Here is an 18,894-nt window from a genome sequence, read left to right on the forward strand (position 1 = left end):
GAACCGTGCCGAACGCCCGTAAAACGTTGACACTAAATCATTCTGCATTCTTAAGCAGGAAAAGCAGTTGTGCATCTCTATGACTCAATTATTTTAATTTGAGTGATTTTAAAAATACATGTACTGCCTTGCACATAGTTTTTAATTTTTTTTTAGTTTTTTTATTTGATTTTTACTTACTTCTGTAACTCTATTATTAAAACGCTTGAAGTTTTTGCGTTCTTCCTTGTATTATTGACACAGTACAAGAAAATAAATTGTTTAGTGTTCCCTTTAGGAAGGAAAAGATAGAACCTGAAAATTATGACCACAGAATTTGCTTTGGAGTTGTTTGTGAGTTCTGGTAGCTTGTAAAAATGTTTGATGCTGCTTTTTTTTTCCTTCTGTTGCATTCTCTGCTTTTTTTCCAGAAGAAGTCATCGTAGGTTTGGTGTCCTAGAAGTATGGAATCAATCTCTATGATGGGAAGCCCTAAGAACCTCAATGAAAGTTTTCTACCAAATGTGGCCAATGGCATCAAGGATGCCAGTAAGATCACAGTAGGCATCATTGGAAGTGGAGACTTTGCAAAATCATTGACCATTAGGCTGATCAGATGTGGATACCATGTGGTCGTAGGAAGCAGAAACCCTAAACTTGCTGCGGAGTTCTTTCCCCATGTGGTTGACGTCACTCACCATGAAGATGCAGTAACAAAAACAAACATCATTTTTGTAGCTATTCATAGAGAACACTACACATCTTTGTGGGACCTCAAGCATTTACTCATTGGTAAAATTCTGGTTGATGTCAGCAACAATACAAGAGTAGACCAATATCCAGACTCCAATGCAGAGTATTTGGCATCGCTTTTCCCAGATTCCCTAATTGTCAAAGGATTCAATGTTGTTTCAGCTTGGTCACTCCAGTTAGGACCAAAGGATGCCAGCAGACAGGTAAACGTTGTATTTGTATTCATTTGATTTGTTTGTAAGATGAAAAAGATAATCATGTACAGAATGAATGATCCAGATTGTGCTCTGGGATGCCTGTGTTTCTTTACAGATTGCAGAGGAACGTAGGTACTAGCTTAGACCAGCTAGCTGACATTTAAATGACTACAGTAAGAAGAGTAGGATCCTAAAGATTTCTGTAGGAAATATGTTAATTTGTATTTCAATGCTCTATATAAGGATAAAGCCAATCTTTCCCAGCTTGTTTCAGTTTAAATATTGGTTTTTATGGGGTGAACTGCTGAAAGAGATGCACAGAAATCTGAGGTCCTGACCCCAACATTCAGGAGTCAGCTGTTCTAGAAATGCTTGCGTTCACCACAGAGAGAATATAACCCATTATTTGGCTCCTGGAATATCCCAAGATCATTAATATGAGGAAACAGATGGAGGCACATATGTTTCAGAGTGATCATTCATTTGATCTAGAAGTCCTTGGGATCATCATGTTTAAATTCCTTCCCAGTGTATTCCCCAAATCCATCCTGCATATAGAAGGGGCAGCTTTATGTTTTTCTTGCTTTGCTGAAGCAATACAAAGACATGCAAGAATCCAGTCCTTCACAGCTTTGTGGGTTCCAAGAGATACATGAAAAGAGGTAGGTGTAACACGACTACCATGGAGACTACCAAGTTCAGGCAAATTTTAAATAGCAGACAATCAATATTGAGTTAGCATAATTTTAAAAATAATCTCCCTGCACTATTTTTATCCCCTTTTAGAGTAGCGCTCTACTGTAAGTAATTGACTTCTGTCAAACCTGACCACATTTTCTATAATACAGATGATTGGAAAAATTCCTATATATAGATTATACAGTTCTCTGCTTTGCATTGTGTTTGTGCTACAGCTGTTTTGGGATCATCATTTAAGATATTTGTATATTTGAGAGACTTGCAAATTTTGGAAATGATTTTAGCCATTGTTTCACGTTCAGCCCATTCCTATAGGCATTTCAGTATGGGGGAATATGAGACATTTCAGTGTGTGGATTACCTGTACATGCCACAGTCACCTCATTGTTAACGTCAAGAAAATGACAATTTTATTTCAGTTACTCTATGGCTAAATAAGTGTGTATATTTTCACTTTTGCTGGATTTGTGTATGGTGTTGTTTTTAATAAATATTTCTTATCATGGTGATAAATCTGTCACAGCAAGGTACCGTCAGCGGTACTGATGCAGTTTTGCCTTGGAGGCTCTTAAGTTGGGGCAGGGTGTATGGGGGTTGTTGCTGTTTAATAGTTGAGGTTTTTTGGTTTTGTTTTGGGTTTGAGTTTTTTGTTTCTGTTCTGTTGAGTTTGTTTGTTTTTAACCTCTAAGTCTTTCTGTGACTACAATTCACCTGACTTTTCCGACAGGTCTATATATGCAGTAACAATGTTCAGGCTCGCCATCAAGTTACTGAGCTTGCTCGTCAGCTCGGTTTTATTCCTATTGATTTGGGGGCATTGTCATCTTCAAGAGAGATCGAAAACTTACCTCTGCGACTCTTCACACTGTGGAAGGGGCCTGTGGTGATTGCCATTGGTCTGGCAACATTTTTCTTCATCTACTCCTTCATCAGAGACGTAATCCATCCATACGTGAGAAATCAACAGAGTGACTTTTACAAGATCCCCATTGAGATTGTGAACAAGACTCTACCAATCATTGCCATCACTTTACTCTCTCTTGTCTATTTATCAGGACTTATTGCAGCTGCTTATCAGCTTTACTATGGCACTAAGTACAGGCGATTTCCACCTTGGCTGGATAACTGGCTCCAGTGTCGAAAGCAGCTTGGACTGCTCAGTTTTTTCTTTGCAGTGGTGCATGTGGCATACAGCCTTTGCTTACCTATGAGGAGATCAGAGCGATACTTGTTCCTCAATATGGCATATCAACAGGTAAGCTGATCTTTAGCTAAGTAAGCCAAAAATGCCTTGGTTGTATATGTGATACATTAATACAAAATTCATGTTTTCTACATCTTCTCCATTGTTTTCAGTTGAAAGTCTTTAGGGTTATCTTATGCATAGGTAATGCTTAGAAAGAGTGGAGAGTAAAAGAAACACCTGTGTACCTTGTGGCAAGTTGTGTTCACATTTGTGTAATCAGTTGAACCAAGGATATATTCTACTTAAATCTTTGACGACAATATATACAATGCGAACGTAGGTTAGACAGGATAAGAGCAACACCAAAGGAAACTTCTGAGGTAAGTTCCTCTTTGTGTATTTTTAAGATGTAGGAGATGTATGAGTGCATTTACAAATGTGGAGAAGTACTTAGAGTAGATATTATGCTAGTATTCATAGATAGATTTATATTTTTTGCAATGAAAGTTCTGATACTCTAACTTTTTGGTCCAGTGGTGTAAAAATATTATGGTCATTAGCAATTCTGTAAATGTCATCTATTACAGGCAATAGAGATTGACTCCCAGTTCCCAGGAACAATAACTGGTCTTGCATAACCTTGAAACAATCTCTGACAAACCTATCATCCTTTAGAAGGGCTGCTGCTTCTGTCTGTCAGCTTATTGCCACCTTTAAAGTAGCAGAAGAGCAACATTGCCATTCAGCATATAAAATCTGCAGGAAAGATAGGTGAAATGGAACAGAAAGGAAAAACTAAGGAAATCAAATCCAAATTACAGAACAAAAGCAGATGGGGTCCACAGATTCTAAAAGAAGGGCTAGCGTGAGAAAGAACAAAACTATGAAAAACAGCAAGGAGTTGTAATTGTTCATATGTAGTAAAGGACCTACTGTAGTGAAAATATCATATTTTCACTAACAATTTGTCTCATTTCTAATAGTACTGTAAAAATCTCACTTGCTAATATTCATAGTGGATCTTTTCTAAGACACATTGGGTCACTATAGTTCACCTTGAAATGGAAAAATAATCGAATATCCAAGCATCTTAATTTTCAAGGACCTGTTTCTTTTTTCTGGTAAAGCTCTCCAACCAGAACATTCTCAAATGTATTTAATATCGGCAGTGAAAGGGGCAAAACAATTTGGCTTTTGCATAAGGAGCAAAAGCACTAAGAGGAAATGATGCTAAATTGTTTGCAATTTTAACAAACTAAAATACTGTGGATTCACCTGATTTATGCTATAGAAGATATGTTTACAAGGTCTGAAGAATATGATTACTTTTCTACTGTACAGAGTATACTTATACAGTATAGAGAAATGTAGAATTGCTTGATTTTATAAGATAATTGCTGTAAATAGTATATGTTATGTTTTCTTTTACCAACTCATCTAGTTTTCCTGCTCAATATACTTATAATCTAAGAAGAGCTAATACCAAGAGTAAGCAAATTGTTGTTTTTCTCCAAGATGTGAGGAAACCTCTGAAATATTTGACCCTATTTTATAGATGTTCTATTACTATAGACATTTACTCAGCAAAATAACTTCTGTTGATGCTTTCAATATTCTAGAGAATGAAGTGCTTCCTTTCTGCTCCTTCATCAGGTTCATGCAAATGTTGAAAATTCCTGGAACGAGGAAGAAGTGTGGCGAATTGAGATGTATATCTCCTTTGGAATAATGAGTCTTGGGTTGCTTTCTTTGCTGGCAGTAACTTCTATCCCTTCAGTCAACAGTGCCTTAAACTGGAGGGAGTTCAGTTTTATTCAGGTGTGTTACTTTCAAAATCATAGATTTTTTGTTGTTAATATGAATTTCTTTTAATGAAAATTATTACTATTATGAAAAGCAATTCGCAACATGATGAGCATACATTGTTCTTGTTTTTTCTATCTAGTAAGTTAATAAATGCAACATATCCTTACTCGCAAATAGATAAGCACGTAAGCAAATACAGCATTTTATAAGTGTCAGAAAAGGAATTTGCCTTTTACTCGTTGGCATTGAAGAATCAACAAAGATAAGACCAAAGGAGCATAAATCTATAAATTCCTTTTCAATTGTCAGAGTTTCTTTCTAAGTTCCAATTAGATTAATTTGCACAGACTCACTAAAAGCAGTGATACTGATGGGATGAGGTGATAAGTGTAGATGAACTCAACTGTAAAACTGAGGTCTTGTCTTGAAGAATTATCTTCATACAGCCCTCTGACAGCTGTGGTGTTATTAAATCAGTTCTGCTTCCTCTACACTGTGTGGGAATTAATACATCTCTCAGCTGCATTATTCTCATTAAGTAAAAATTCCCATTCAAAAATAGGTAGTTTTGTGCAGTAAAAGCAGTAGCTTTTCCAGGTCCTGGTATCCCTTCTACTGCCCTTCTTCCTTAGAGAAATGTCTACTACAGGTAGACATAACCGGCATAAAATACTGAGAAATACATGAGGTAAAGGTCTTAATAAAACATTTGCTTGCAAACAAAATTGGTATTAATGTTAGTTGGCTGTCAGTGTGTAGCAATCAGAAGGACTAACATGATGGAAATAACGTTACCAAAAAAAAAAAAAAGGGTAGAAGGAAAATAGAGCACTCACCCAGATCAGAAGATTTTGGGCTTGCAGGGAAAGGCTCCCAACCAAGGAGGGATCTCCAGGAAGAGATCCTTCCTCAAGGGCAGTCAGCCCTTAAATGAGGCCTAAGAGGGTGTGGAGCCAGGCTCCACCCCTTCTGGTTGCACAGGTGAATTGCCTTCACCTGTGCTCCCAGGGCTGACTGGGTCTTTCCCCCAGCTGCTCAATCAGTGGTTCAGGCCATGACTCAGCAGTTCCCATGCACAGTGATAAAGAATTTTTTTAGGATCCAGTCTTGAGATAAAATCCTTAAGTGTATTTTTATCAGTTTGCAGTTTTGTTTTGATTTGTTTTATGCTTTAGGGTCCAGTACTGTAGTCTTAGCTCTGTATTATCTGATGAGGAGCTTTTGGACATACCCACTGTAATGAAATTATTGACTAATTCTTACCTTAAGTACACTTGCATCTACTTTACTGTTCAGATTTTGAGTTGCGTTTCACAATTTACAGACATCTTAAAAGGAGAGCTGAGGAACACTTTTTTTGGCTGTAGTTGTAAGAGAACTTCTGTATGTAGCAAACCACAAAAAGTTTGCTGAAAAATTTGTCGAAGTACCGTTCCCCAGGTAGAACTGTTTATTCTCACTCACCATTTTGAGCCTTCACAGCAAGTAAATACTCATTTTGTACTGTTGAAACATTCCTGCCATCCAGAGTTCTCTGTGTGCGGACAACACTACTGCTGTTGTGTGACATAAAACTTCAGTGCAAAAAGGAAAAATACATATTTGGTCTCGAGGTCATGACTTCAAGCCACAAACCCAGGATTTGTGTCTAATTTTTCCTTACACAGATTTCCAGATCTCAGGCTTGAGTGATTTAGTCAAAACCCATACAATAACTACATAATTATATGCCTACAAAGGCATTTTCGTTTGTGTTGTGTTTTCTGTAGATATTTGCACTGTAACTGAAGTCAAAATAATTCAAATTTTAATTATGAACTTTAACAAATTGCCTCTCAGTGTTTTGATGAATTGGGAACAAGTTGTTCCCTCTAGAGGGATGTGATAGTTGATTCTGTATTGCGTGCTCAAGATAATTAGTATAGGTAATTATTTATGATCATTTGCCATTTTTAATTGCAAAGAAAAAATTGAAATACTAAAATTTCCTTAAAGTTAATGACTATTATGTGGTACTTTAATTTTTCAGTAATAAATCTCAGGATACAGGTTATTCTTCAAGTAGTTATTATCCCTTTGAAAAAGTCTCTTGCTTTATTCAATCAGAAAACAGGCTTTCAGTGATTCCCCACTAAAGTAAAAGGAGTTTGCATTTTAGAACAAGCTTCATTGTACCCAATGTGCAAGTAGAACAGGTAGAACACCATAATACTATCTTCTATATTTTTGTTTATGTACTGAAATGTAATATAATTAAGTGAATTTTAATTTTCTCAGTTTTCTCTAAGTTATTGGGATGAGCATTGAAACTACAGCCTGTCATCTCAGTGTTGCTTTTCTATTTTTTTTTTTTTTTGCTGGGGAAATCAGTATGCCTCTAGCTTTAGTCCTGATTCCTGAGATGATCTGCCAAAATAATTGCTGAATCTCTGTTTCATATCTGACAGATGAAGAGTCAGGCAGTCAGCACACTGTCAATTTCTCACCTCAGCATTTCTTAAAGAACAACACACTATTTCTTCCTCATCTTAGTAAGTACAGTTTGATCAAAATAAGGGTGTGACCTCCCCTAAGGAGAATTACCACTAAAATGTACTCAGTCTTGGGGTCTACTGGCAAAATCTGAGTTTAGACTTAGCAAGTTATTTACATACACAAGCACAGTTTTCTAGCCCTGCTGCAGTAGAACAAGCTCTGAATAGCATCACCCTTATGTACAGTGGTACAGACATTTATCATAGCATTTCTAATACTGTAGAGAATCCCCAGCAGTGAATGTTGTTGCCCAGAAGTCATGGTTGTCTTTGATATCCCAAATTATTTTAGAGATGCTTCCATCTTACCTAGTCTGATGTCACAACACAGGTGACAGCAGCTCCAAAAATTCCAGTCTTAGGAACAAAAGCAATTCCCAGCAGCCATTCTAGAGCTCAGGCAGAATGTTCCCAGCATTTTCAACTGGTATTTCTACTACTCACCAATGTGATTTTACCAGTCAAGGAAAAATATCTCTTTCTGCTGCTTTGAAATGTCCTCTGCTCTTAAAGATGTTAGCATCCTGTGTCTCCCAGCTAAGACACGACCTCTTACAAACCAAACAGCAAAGGCAGATGTTTTTGCCTGTACATCTGGAAAAGTCATTGTCAGTAACTGCAAACTAGGATAAATGCTCTTAATGGAACTTTGTGTGACAGATATGCCCTAGCTAAAGAAAAAACCTGCAAAATGCTAAGTTGTATAAGGAACATCCTCTTTGTAGTTAAGCACTGAAATACAATGACAGAAGCAATTAAGAGCCTAATAGAAGAAAATGCTGTCAATAGCTGACAAACCCCTCTAGGATTTTCTCTGGAATCAGATTATTAGATGAGTGATTGGAATGGACCAATATATACTACTTGCTCATGCCCTAGCAACACCAAAGAAGCATACAGCAACTTTTCACAGGTAAAAAAAAATAACTGAATAGAGATGCATCACATTTTTATTGTACTGTTAGTTCTTAAAATTTATATCAGTACTTACTAGCTTCCATTTTGACCATTAGATACACATACATTCATATTGGCAAGTTAAAAAACATGGTACCAATCTGCAGTATTTCTCTTTTTATACCAGGTAATCTTTGTAAATTGTATTAATTAGTTCAGACCTTCCTCTGTCCCTAGAAACTGGTTAATCTTGAAGCAGAAAGAATTCTTTCTGCTACAGGAAAGCTGGAGAGGGTCTTTTTATAAGGGTATGTAGCAACAGAACAAGGGGAAATAGTTTTAAACTGGAAGAGGGTAGATTTAGACTAGATATTAGGAAGAAATTCTTTACTGTGAGGGTGGTGAGACACTGGAACAGGTTGCCCAGTGAGATAATGGATGCCCCCTCCCTGGAAGCCTTCAAGGCCAGGCTGGATGGGGCTTTGAGCCACCTGGTCTAGAGGGAGGTGTCCCAGCCTGTAGTAGGGGTGTTGGAACTAGATGATCTTAAAGGTCCTTTCCAACCCAAACCATTCTATATTTCTATGATTCTATGATTCTTTCACTATTACAGACCCTTAGGCTACAGTTTTCTTAAGACAGAAAGATTGTCTTTGCTTCTCTCTTTACTGAAGTTAAAAAAAAAAAACCCACGTTATTCAGTTACTGTTCTTCATATGCATTCTTTGTTCTGATGACTTTCTACAAATGTTTCTCAACCAAGTTAGTCTTTACAACGGTTTTGGAGAAAAGAGTTTTTCATCATTTGACCACCCTGTCTCACTCTGATTATCAGAGTGAGAGGAGGTTCTTTGATATATGTATACCCGACATGAGATTAAGAAACAACAGTTCTAATGTTGGTACAACCAATTTATTACAAATCCTAGGCAATCAGGGAGATGAGGAAGGTAAGTCCAGTGATTATTACGAATTAGGGTGATGGGGAAGGAAAAGAAGGTGATAGGAAAGATAGGAAAGAGCAAGAATGACATGAAGTGGGGATAGTCATCACCAATGATCGAGCAGCATCCCGTTGCACACCATTCCGATGGTCCGAGGCTGATAAAGGAGCAGGAGCACAGGAGAAGGCAGCAGCAGAGTGGCCATCCTTAGGCAGCAAGCAGGGAGTCCAGGAGAAACAGGCAGCAAGCGGGTAGCAGGCCCACGAGAGTCTGGAAGGAGGCAGGTAGCATGTCATGAGGAATCTGATGACAGAGACCTAACCTCTCTTGGTTGTAGGTCTCGTTTTTATCCTTTTCCTTCTGCCAACGTGGCATTCCTGGGCACTTTGGTAAGAGTCATGTGCACGCATTCCTGGACATGCTTAGGTAAGAGTCATGTGCAGCACCCCTGAGATGGCTATCAGTAAGGTGCAAGAAAGAATAATCTCTTACACACCCCCAGAAGTCAAAGCCTAGTAGTCCTTTGGCAGTGGTTTGGGAAAGTCAAATGTAATACCTTTAACTGAAGCCTGCAGTGCAATACTACTACCTGTCATTTAAAAGGGCATCAAATCAGAAAATCACAGAATATCCCAAGTAGGCAGGGACCTACTAGGATCATGATGTCCAACTGTGAATATGCTACCTTCTGCAGCTTGCTGTAGGTTACATGATAAAGTCCTTTGCAGGGTGTTGTGGGAACCTTCTACTTGACATTAAATCCAGCACTACAAGTTTATGAACTGCATTGTTACCTTGTGTCATTCTACCCAAATCCTGTAGTCCTAATATTCCTTCTGACTGACCAATGGATGGAGAAAGGTAAGGAAAGGTTTATGCTAACTTCAGACAAGTACATATAGGTTGCTGCAAGGAAAGTCATCATTAGGAAGAAGCAAACTACACCTCATGAAGCAATAAAAATTTGGATTGATAAACGCAGATCTCTTCCAGCAAAATTGCACTGTTCCATAATAAGTATGACTCTTAGTACAATCTGCCTTTATTGTAGAAATTAATTGTAAAGACAACTGATTGTTCCAGTAACTTCGCTGGGATTGTTACTTAATTACATACATGACTTGTAGTTGGCTTATGTTACTTATAGCTTGTACAAACATTATTTTCATTTCAGTTTTGACTATAGTCTATAGATACCAGTCCTTTAAATCAGTGTTTAATTCAGTCTGTAGTTTTCGGAACGTGACCTTAACACCACTTAATGGTATTTCAAAATAATGCATAGGTATGACATTTTAATGCAGTGTCTAAAAGAAATATTAATAGGTTAGACTTAATCTGATGAAGGACCAAGTGCTATTTTCTCATCTTTGTTCCCTGATTTCTCTTTTTTTAAAGTCTACACTTGGATACGTTGCTCTGCTCATAAGTACTTTCCATGTACTTATTTATGGATGGAAAAGAGCTTTTGAAGAAGAATATTACCGATTTTACACACCACCAAATTTTGTTCTTGCCCTTGTTCTGCCTTCCATTGTAATTCTAGGTAAGATCATTTTACTTCTGCCATGTGTAAGTAGGAAACTAAGGAGAATTAGAAGAGGATGGGAGAAAAGCCATGCAATAGAAGAAGCAAGTGGGTCCGTCCCACATTTCTCTCCAGAAAGAATAACTGTGATGTGATGGTAGAATATTATTTGTTAGTACTACTGCAGATGTTCGGGTTTTCCTTTGTTGTGGTTTTTTTTTTGTTTGTTTGTTTTGTTTGTTTGTTTGTTTTTTGTCGTAAACTTGTATTTCCAGTTTATGTAATGTTTGTGTAAAGTCAGTGTGGACTTGCTTGGCATACAGTACAAGCCCTCAATGGAATTATGAGAAATTTATAACTAGGAAATTACTATTTCAAATAACTACGAAAATACTTTGTTTTGAATTACAGAGGGCAGATAATCACAAAATCAGATTTTTTTAATGCTCCTTTGCACAGTTGTATCACAACAGCATTTCATTATAACCATGCTTTTGAGATATTTCTTTGACTCAGAGTGTGTGTCAGCGTGCTATGTCTTAATACCACATTTTCTGGGCAATGTTTCTGTTATTTCAACCACACTTCTGGGTTACTGAGTTCAGAATATTGACTAATAGAGTTAATAATTTAGGAAACATTCAGATTTTGAAGCAGCTGAAATTAATATGTAATGATGTGTTGCACATGTACAGTGTATTTATTTTTGTTGTTTTACAATATTCCATGATTCGAATATGCGAAACCAATTTCAGTTGTGGTCTAGTTATACATCTTGTAAGCAAACGGTGTTGTACCAAATGGAACTTTTTAAAAAAGAATCGCATGGAATTTTAAACCTTAGCATCTCTTTATTTCTGTGTGTCATATAATGAGAAATCAAAACATTATTATACATGAGTAGAAAGACTTGCAGATACAAATGCAAGCAACTACTTTTTGATGGAATAATTATTTTAAAATACCAGAAAATATTTTAAAACAAAAATACTGGGAAATTTGCAACAATAAAAATTCATTTTCACTGTGAAACTTCCAACGTGTTGGTACAACAGGGAAGAATCACAATACTCATGTTCTGTATGTTTTTACACTGGAGTGTTAGTTATAAATGAATGTCCCACAGTCAGTCTTACAGTTTTAGTATCATTTTGTGTAAATACAATCCTCTATTTTTATATAAAGTCTTACTTTTACAACAGATGTTTCTGGGATATGCCTGAATTTTTGAGAAACAAAAATGAAATTTTACCTCTAACACTTCAACTTTTGCATTTCCTGTGGGAATCAAAAGAACATTCAAAATGATTTATTACTACTACTTAGTCAGGTTTTACTCTAACAAAATAGCTAAACCCAATTTATGTAACTTCAGGCTTCTCTTACTTAATTAGCAAAACCTATATTTTAATGAATGAGAATTGGTCCAGATTTTCCTTGGATATATGAAATTATATTTTTCTTAACTATTTTTGCACTGGATCTCTGAGTTTCTTAGCTGAGTCTTCACTTACTATTTCTTTGCAAGAATCTGTCATCGATATGATACCTGTCAGAAATATAGCGTACTTAAGTTGAATTTATCCTTAAATATCATCAATCCTTTAAATCTCTGTACTTCTATAATGAAACCAACAGCTCCATGGAAATAGAATCTAGAATCAAATTCTGCTCCCAGTTACACTAGCCTAAATCTAAAGAGTTTGTTAACTGTTCGTGATTTCATTTCAAACTAAAAAATGTACTACAATTTTATTTTGATTGTAGTATCTGTATTCTCCAAACATCAAGTCTGTGTATGTTCAGGGTTTGTTGCAAATCAAGAGACAGCTGGATCTTTTTAATTCCAAGCACGTTCACCAAGGTAATAACGTTACTGTCCCATTTCCAGTATGCAGCTATTTCAGTGACAAATGTGATACACGAGCCCAATACTGTTTTATCAAACTAGATATTAAGCAAAAAAAACTGTTATTATTGCATATAGACAGGAACCTAAGCTAGTAGGAATCCAATTTTCTCATAAAAATGGGGAACAAATGTCATTTACAACTGCTAACTTCTTTGCCTGCGTGTAAATACATTTCAGTACAGAAAGCTGTATGTTTTTGGAAGGCTTGCAGAGTTACTTGTAACTGAATTTCCTAACCAGTGTTTCTTATTCCATTATTACAGATGGAAACTAAAGAAAGCTTAGGCATTTGTGCTCCAAAGCTTTAAATAAATTTAATTACAGAATTAGCATAAATAGTTCAACTGATACAACTATTCTCTTGGTTCCAATTACACACATACACAGGTGTTTGCAGGAATATTTGCTTGTGAGGTGTCTGAAAGGTAGTTAATCTTCACAAACCATGGTATTGTTTGCATAGAGCTATTTCAGCTCTTTGTTATTAATTTCATGCTAGAGGAAACAGCATGTATGATTGATATTAAAATACACAAAGTCTTGGAGAATTTTAATGAGATAAGTACCATGCCACGTTCTGTCCCAGTTCTGTGCATGAAACCTAATTAAAGTCACTAGAATTGAAAGGTATAACTGAAAGCAGAATTTCCTACCTTTGAACAAATTTAGGGTAGAAACCATTATTGTTGACAAAGTGATTACATTTCGAAATTAAATATGCTGTTATTATTTTTATAGTAATTATACACTTCTGTAGGATATATAATTATCATTCATATCTAATTCTTGTTTGCTGCAGTAGCGATAATGTTGCAGAACTAAGATACTGTACTAGTTGAACATTACGTCAAAGTCAGTATCTGTTGTAATATATCATGCAGCCAGTCACAGTGTATACAGAAATGTATTTGCCCTTTTTCCTATGCAAAGTTATTTCATCATTAGACTTCTTCAAAAATGTTTAAACTGTTAAATTTTGAATTGATAGAAGTGTCTGGGGGGAATAGTAATGCGTTGTTCCTTTCTTCAAACTGTGTGTATTGAAAACCAAAAATGTGGTTTAATTTTACTTGAAAGGTTGAAATATTGAAGTATTAATAAATAGATGATATTTTTAGATAAAATATGTGAAGACATTTTGTTAAGTATTTGTGCTGTCATATGACATACAGTTTCCAGTTAGGCCGTGTATTTATTTCTAACTGGAATGACAAGATGACTTGTTACTTAATCTTGTGTAGTGTTCTTTATTGTAAGGACCAATTCACTCTAACAAGACACTGTAAGTCTGAAAAAAAAAATGACATTTTTTCATTTATTACACATTAATGTATCATACCATGCATATGTTCAGTCACATAAGGAGACTATTCATATGATCAATCACATTGGTATCTATGGGAGAACTTGTGTAAGGACTTATTGGAAAGACACCTGAGGCTAAAAGTTCAGTTTCAGTTGCCTAAATACACACAAATGAATTTATTTGGACTCTTTAGTTATGTAGGAGAATATATAAGTATTTTGAGGCATAGACTGCTATAAAAATATTTTCTCTGTAACTTTATATAAATTGTTTACTGGTGGTAGGGATGCCCTGCCTGATGTGAAAATAACCTTCACTTCTCTTAATTACTGTTAAATAAAAACAAAATACTGCTTAATATATAATGCAGAGCTATACATATTATGTTAGAAAATAGAAACGTCTATGTATTTAGCAACAGGATGTTTGTTTCCTATGGATGTTAAGGTATTTCTTAGCATTGTTTAAAATGCAGTTCTATTCCAAATTCCGTATTTGTCTTTAATTTTATATTACAATTCCATTAAATGTGGCAACTATGTACAAGTTAATTAAGTCCTTATGTTCTTCAATTATTTAAAGATTAATTATTTTAAAATTCAGTTTTGCAAGTTGTTTGCATACCTAGCTTGTGGTAATAGCTGTTGTGAATTGGTGCCACATTTAACATTCTGTTCCAGCATTGTGCATAATGTGATGTGCCAACATGAGAAAGAAAGTAAATTTGTATTTTTATTTGGCATTAATTGGCTATAAACTATTGTGTGTGTCTCTATGCAATTAGCTATACATGCTGCCCAACTTGCACTAAAGGAATTGACTAATTAATGTAAGGTAAGAAATTCCCAACTGAATATAAATTTCACAGGTATAATTATAGTTAGGAAACAGTTTTCCTCTGAATGTTATAAAATCAAAGTTAGCTATATTAGCTGCAAAAGATTAGATAGATTGAGGTTTTTAAGTACAATATTTTCAGCTGTAGCAATGAATTTATGCAGTGGTAGTAGATGCATATGCATAGTTCCTTTCAGATAGTACATCTCTTAATGCACAAGTTTTGGATTTCTTGAATGTTCATTTGGTAGTATTTTCTATAAATGTATTAAGTAAAGTTGCAGTACTGATATTGTAGCATTATATGATACTGTTTGAATTAATTAGATTGCAGCCTGTAAAACAAGTGAGACATAGAACTGATCTGAACAGTGATCTTAGTCATTATATATTGTTTTTTTCATGCCTCGCTGGCAGTGTCTTGCAGTGAACATAGTTTGTCTCTCATGTGCAGTATCTTCCTGGTATTCTCTTTGTAGTTGTTTGTCAATTTCTTTGTGCTGTCTCTCTGAACAGGGCTATTATAAATTATTAGTAAAACTCTATTACCTATTTTTCCATAGACTCTGATTTACACAAAAATCAATAAAAAGTTAATGTCGGGTACTTGGCTTTCTCTTCTGTGCTTATGAATAATAAAATTTAGTTTGCTTTCCTTTATAATACAGGTGTACTCTGATTAACAATTTTTCTAAGAGGTAGAACTTGAATACGAATTCATAGAAATATTAAAAAGAGCTATTTGTTTCTTTTACAACACATTCATAGAACCATTTCCCTATTCTGATTGTGATGTACTCTTCATGTTTTCAGGACACAGAAAGACACTACGGTACTATCAGTATTTATTCAATCCACTTGTTATTCAAAAAACAGCTGTGTCAAAATTGAGACTGCTGAGCACAAATAAGCTTGTCAGGTGGAGACATTCTTTCGTATTTGGTTGTACACATGAGAAAGCATTACTGTTTAAATGAGAAAAACAGGTGAACCGCTTTGCAGTTATTCACACTGGAAGTATGTACACCTTTTGTTCCTAGAAGGCTTATGCCAATACAGGAGGAAAGAGGAAGATAATACATATGAGGTGAAACTCTGCTTCATCAACAGTTCTGAATTCAGAGAAATCAAGGTGCACAAGTCAGTGAAGCCATCACGATTCACATTACTTTCATGTTAAGTTGCATAGCTTTCCTATACTCTCAAACAAAGCCATTCCCTAGAAGCAACAGAATTTAGATATGTTTAAAAATCAAAATATTCTATACCTATTTGTGTCATGCTAGTCATAAAAATAACTTTTTGGTCTTAGAGATCTGTCTTTTCTGAGCTACTTTAAAATCTTGCTGCGTTTCTGTACATCACTGTGCTTGTTTGTCTGAGTGTTGATACTATATTAGCATCTGGGAACCCTGAATTATACCTTTGTCCAGCTAAAACTGTAGAGAAATGTAAGTTCTGTCTACGGTGACTTACTTCATTTCCTGTTAATAACAGGTCAGGTGAAGATCCCCATCAAATCCATAGCACCTAGTGACCTAAACACTGCATTGTGATAGATAGGCAGGTAAATTCATATGCCTAAAATTTTGTTGACTTTACATATTTGAGTACTGCCACCCACTTTTCTTGTTGTTTTGTCATCGTCGTTTTCTTTTTTCTTCTGTGAATGTCAAACACAGGAAGTCTGGTAGTACAGCACTGCACTTTCCTGTTGCCCTTCTTTTTCTCCATCCTACTCATCAAAACAAGAAACAAGAGTGAAAAAGAAGATAAGAACCCAACCAGCTGATTCTTAGAGTCTGGTTTCTGTACTGTAAGGAGCTTGGTGTCATATTTGATACACAGCATGGATGCCTTTGAAAAAGCCGAGAGGTTCTGTACAGCCAAGGAAAGGACATCACTTGGCTATGGCAGAAGACCCCCTGATGCAGTACAAGGAAAGGTGTATCCTATGCAGAATACATTATTTCATAAACTTGCAACTTAATTTGTAAAAAAGCAAATAAAGATTGGGAGCAAAAATAATTCAGTCAGCAAAGTCAACGGGAGGTTGACGGAAGACCTAGGTACAAAACTTTAATCGTCTAATGCGCAGCTGTCCTACACATTCCAATACGCAGACATGTGGTAACTGAAGTTTACCTCAAATGAAATTGCTGAAATTTCACCACAAAACAATGTCTTCAATTAAAGCAGAAATATAAATTGCTTACTTTTAAAATATATTTTGCTAGCATTTATAAGGTTTGGTTTTTTTGCTAAACATTTGTAAGTTGTTAACAATTGTGAATTAATACTCTTAGAAGTAAAGCACTATGGGCTTCATGTCTCAAATATTATTTGTTCCCAGTGGAAACAGTAGATGTGATAAAAAACAATGTAAGCCTGTTGTTTGAGGTAGAAAACTGTTAAGCAAATATTTTCACAGTTGACTGCAGGCTTTTTAGAATGGGCATCTGCCAGTTTGCAGAGGGCAGCAGAATCCTTTTAAGTCAATCCAGAATCCCTTTAAGTCAAACTTGTACAGTGTAGCTTCCATCCAAATTCTTCTTCATTTATGAAAAAGGTGCACAGTGAGCAAATGAACATTTGCAGTATGATCTTTGGAACACTCAGCCAACAAATGACACGTGACCTAGGCTTATAATTTACAGACTATGTTGCTCAATTTAGACGCATTCTCATTATGCTTGTCATTCAAAGCAGCAGAGCTTAAAACCATTTAAGCCACAATAAATATAAATTCTAACTTTTTCATGAGCCTAAAAACAGTTGAGTGTATACACCTTCAGTAGGTATCTCAGTATGATGCAAAAAAAATGTGTAATTCAGTTTGTTCAGCACTAACTACTTACAGACCTGTAAGTATTATCATTATGATTAACTTCAAATAATAAATAAATCTTGTTTCATCCCTTGTAGGCCTAGATATTAGACTGCAGCTGAGAATATATTCAAAATAGCAATTTTTTAAGTAAAACATGGAAGGGCTAGTAAAATGGATAAAGGGAGTTGTGTGTAAATGGATGGAGAAGAAGCATCAACCAGTAGATCCAGGACTGGTAGCTGCGTTGTCACATTAGGTGAATGCACTGTCATGTCCTACAGGTCCTGTCACCATATGTCACCCATGTTGCTATGATTACAACTTGTGAGATTTAGGATGTCAAAGTAGTCACTGCATTTTTCAAATTATCATTCTATGCTATGTTGTGTTTTTGCTGTCATTTTGAAGTTGTATTCAGGGTAAACTGTTACAAAATATAGAGGGTACGTGAGGTATTCACAGAATCATATAGCTAGTTGGAAGGGAACCACAAGGATCATTGAGTCCAGCTCCTGGCTCCACCCTAAACCCTGGGCTGAGTAAACCCAGGGACCTCAGCTGCTCCACATATATCTTGCCCTCTAGAACTTTCAGCATCTTTGTAGCCTACCTTTGGACTCTTTGTAACAGTTTCATGTCCTCCTTATATAGTAGCATGCAAATTGCACCCAATGCTGGAGGTGAGGCCATGCAACGCAGAGCAGAGCAGTGGGACAACCCCTTCCCTCGCCCACTTGCAGTGCAGGACCTGGTGCCCCCCAGGGTACGGTTGGCCCTTCTGGCTGCCAGGGCACACTGCTGCCTCATGTTCTCAACCAGAAGCCCCCATATCCCTTTCTGTGGGGTTGCTCTCCAGCCTCTCGTCATGTAGTCTGTACCTATCTCCAGGGTTGCCCCATCCCAGGTGCACAACTGGACACTTGCTCTTGTTAAACTTTATGCAGTTGGTGATTACTGGGCTCTCCAATTTGCCAATATCTCTTTGCAAGGCCTCTTCTACCATCAAAAGTCAACAGCTCCTCCCAACTTCACAGGATCACTGAATCACAGAACTGCAGGTATTGAAAGGGACCAATGGAGATTATCAAATTCAACACTCAGCTAAAGAAGGTTCCCTACAGCAGGTTGCACAGGTAGGCGTCCAGATGGATCTTGAATATCTCCATAGAAGGAGACTCCACAACATATCTGGGCAGCCTGTTCCAGTGCTCCGTCACTCTGACAGTAAAGTTCTTCCTTGTGTTTGTGTGGAACTTCCTGCGTTGCAGTTGTTGCCCATTGCCCCTTGTTCTGTTGCTGAACACCACTGCAAAGAATTTAACCTCATCCACTTGACTCCCGCACTTTAGATATTTTTAAACAGTGATGAGATATTTATAAGCACTGATGACAATTAGTGTCGCCCACAAACTTACTTAGCATACCTTTAAGTCCTTCATCCAAGTCATTTATGAAAACATTAAAGAGAACTGGCCCAAAAATGGAG

General features: G+C 36.3%; 1 protein-coding gene across 5 annotated transcripts in view; it reads left to right on the plus strand.

Annotated features, from left to right (window-relative positions):
• The window catches only part of STEAP2 (STEAP2 metalloreductase), a 24,371-nt gene extending 5,764 nt beyond the window's left edge, over window positions 1-18,607 (plus strand). Inside the window, exons 2-7 of one of the 5 annotated variants that reach the window (XR_002435608.1) lie at window positions 411-935; window positions 2,356-2,883; window positions 4,468-4,632; window positions 10,394-10,541; window positions 15,392-16,145; window positions 16,261-18,607. Coding sequence is in view for 4 of the 5 variants with exons in the window: in XM_021388259.1 (XP_021243934.1) it covers window positions 444-935; window positions 2,356-2,883; window positions 4,468-4,632; window positions 10,394-10,541; window positions 15,392-15,555 (1,497 nt within the window). In the remaining variant the exon portion in view is untranslated. Of the gene's footprint in view, window positions 1-410; window positions 936-2,355; window positions 2,884-4,467; window positions 4,633-7,067; window positions 7,152-10,393; window positions 10,542-15,391; window positions 16,194-16,260 lie in introns of those variants that run through there. The other 4 variants (XM_021388261.1, XM_021388259.1, XM_021388260.1 and 1 more) reach the window with 4 other exon arrangements.

Source organism: Numida meleagris, chromosome 2 (assembly GCF_002078875.1).
Source record: "Numida meleagris isolate 19003 breed g44 Domestic line chromosome 2, NumMel1.0, whole genome shotgun sequence".
NCBI classification, from domain to species: domain Eukaryota; kingdom Metazoa; phylum Chordata; class Aves; order Galliformes; family Numididae; genus Numida; species Numida meleagris.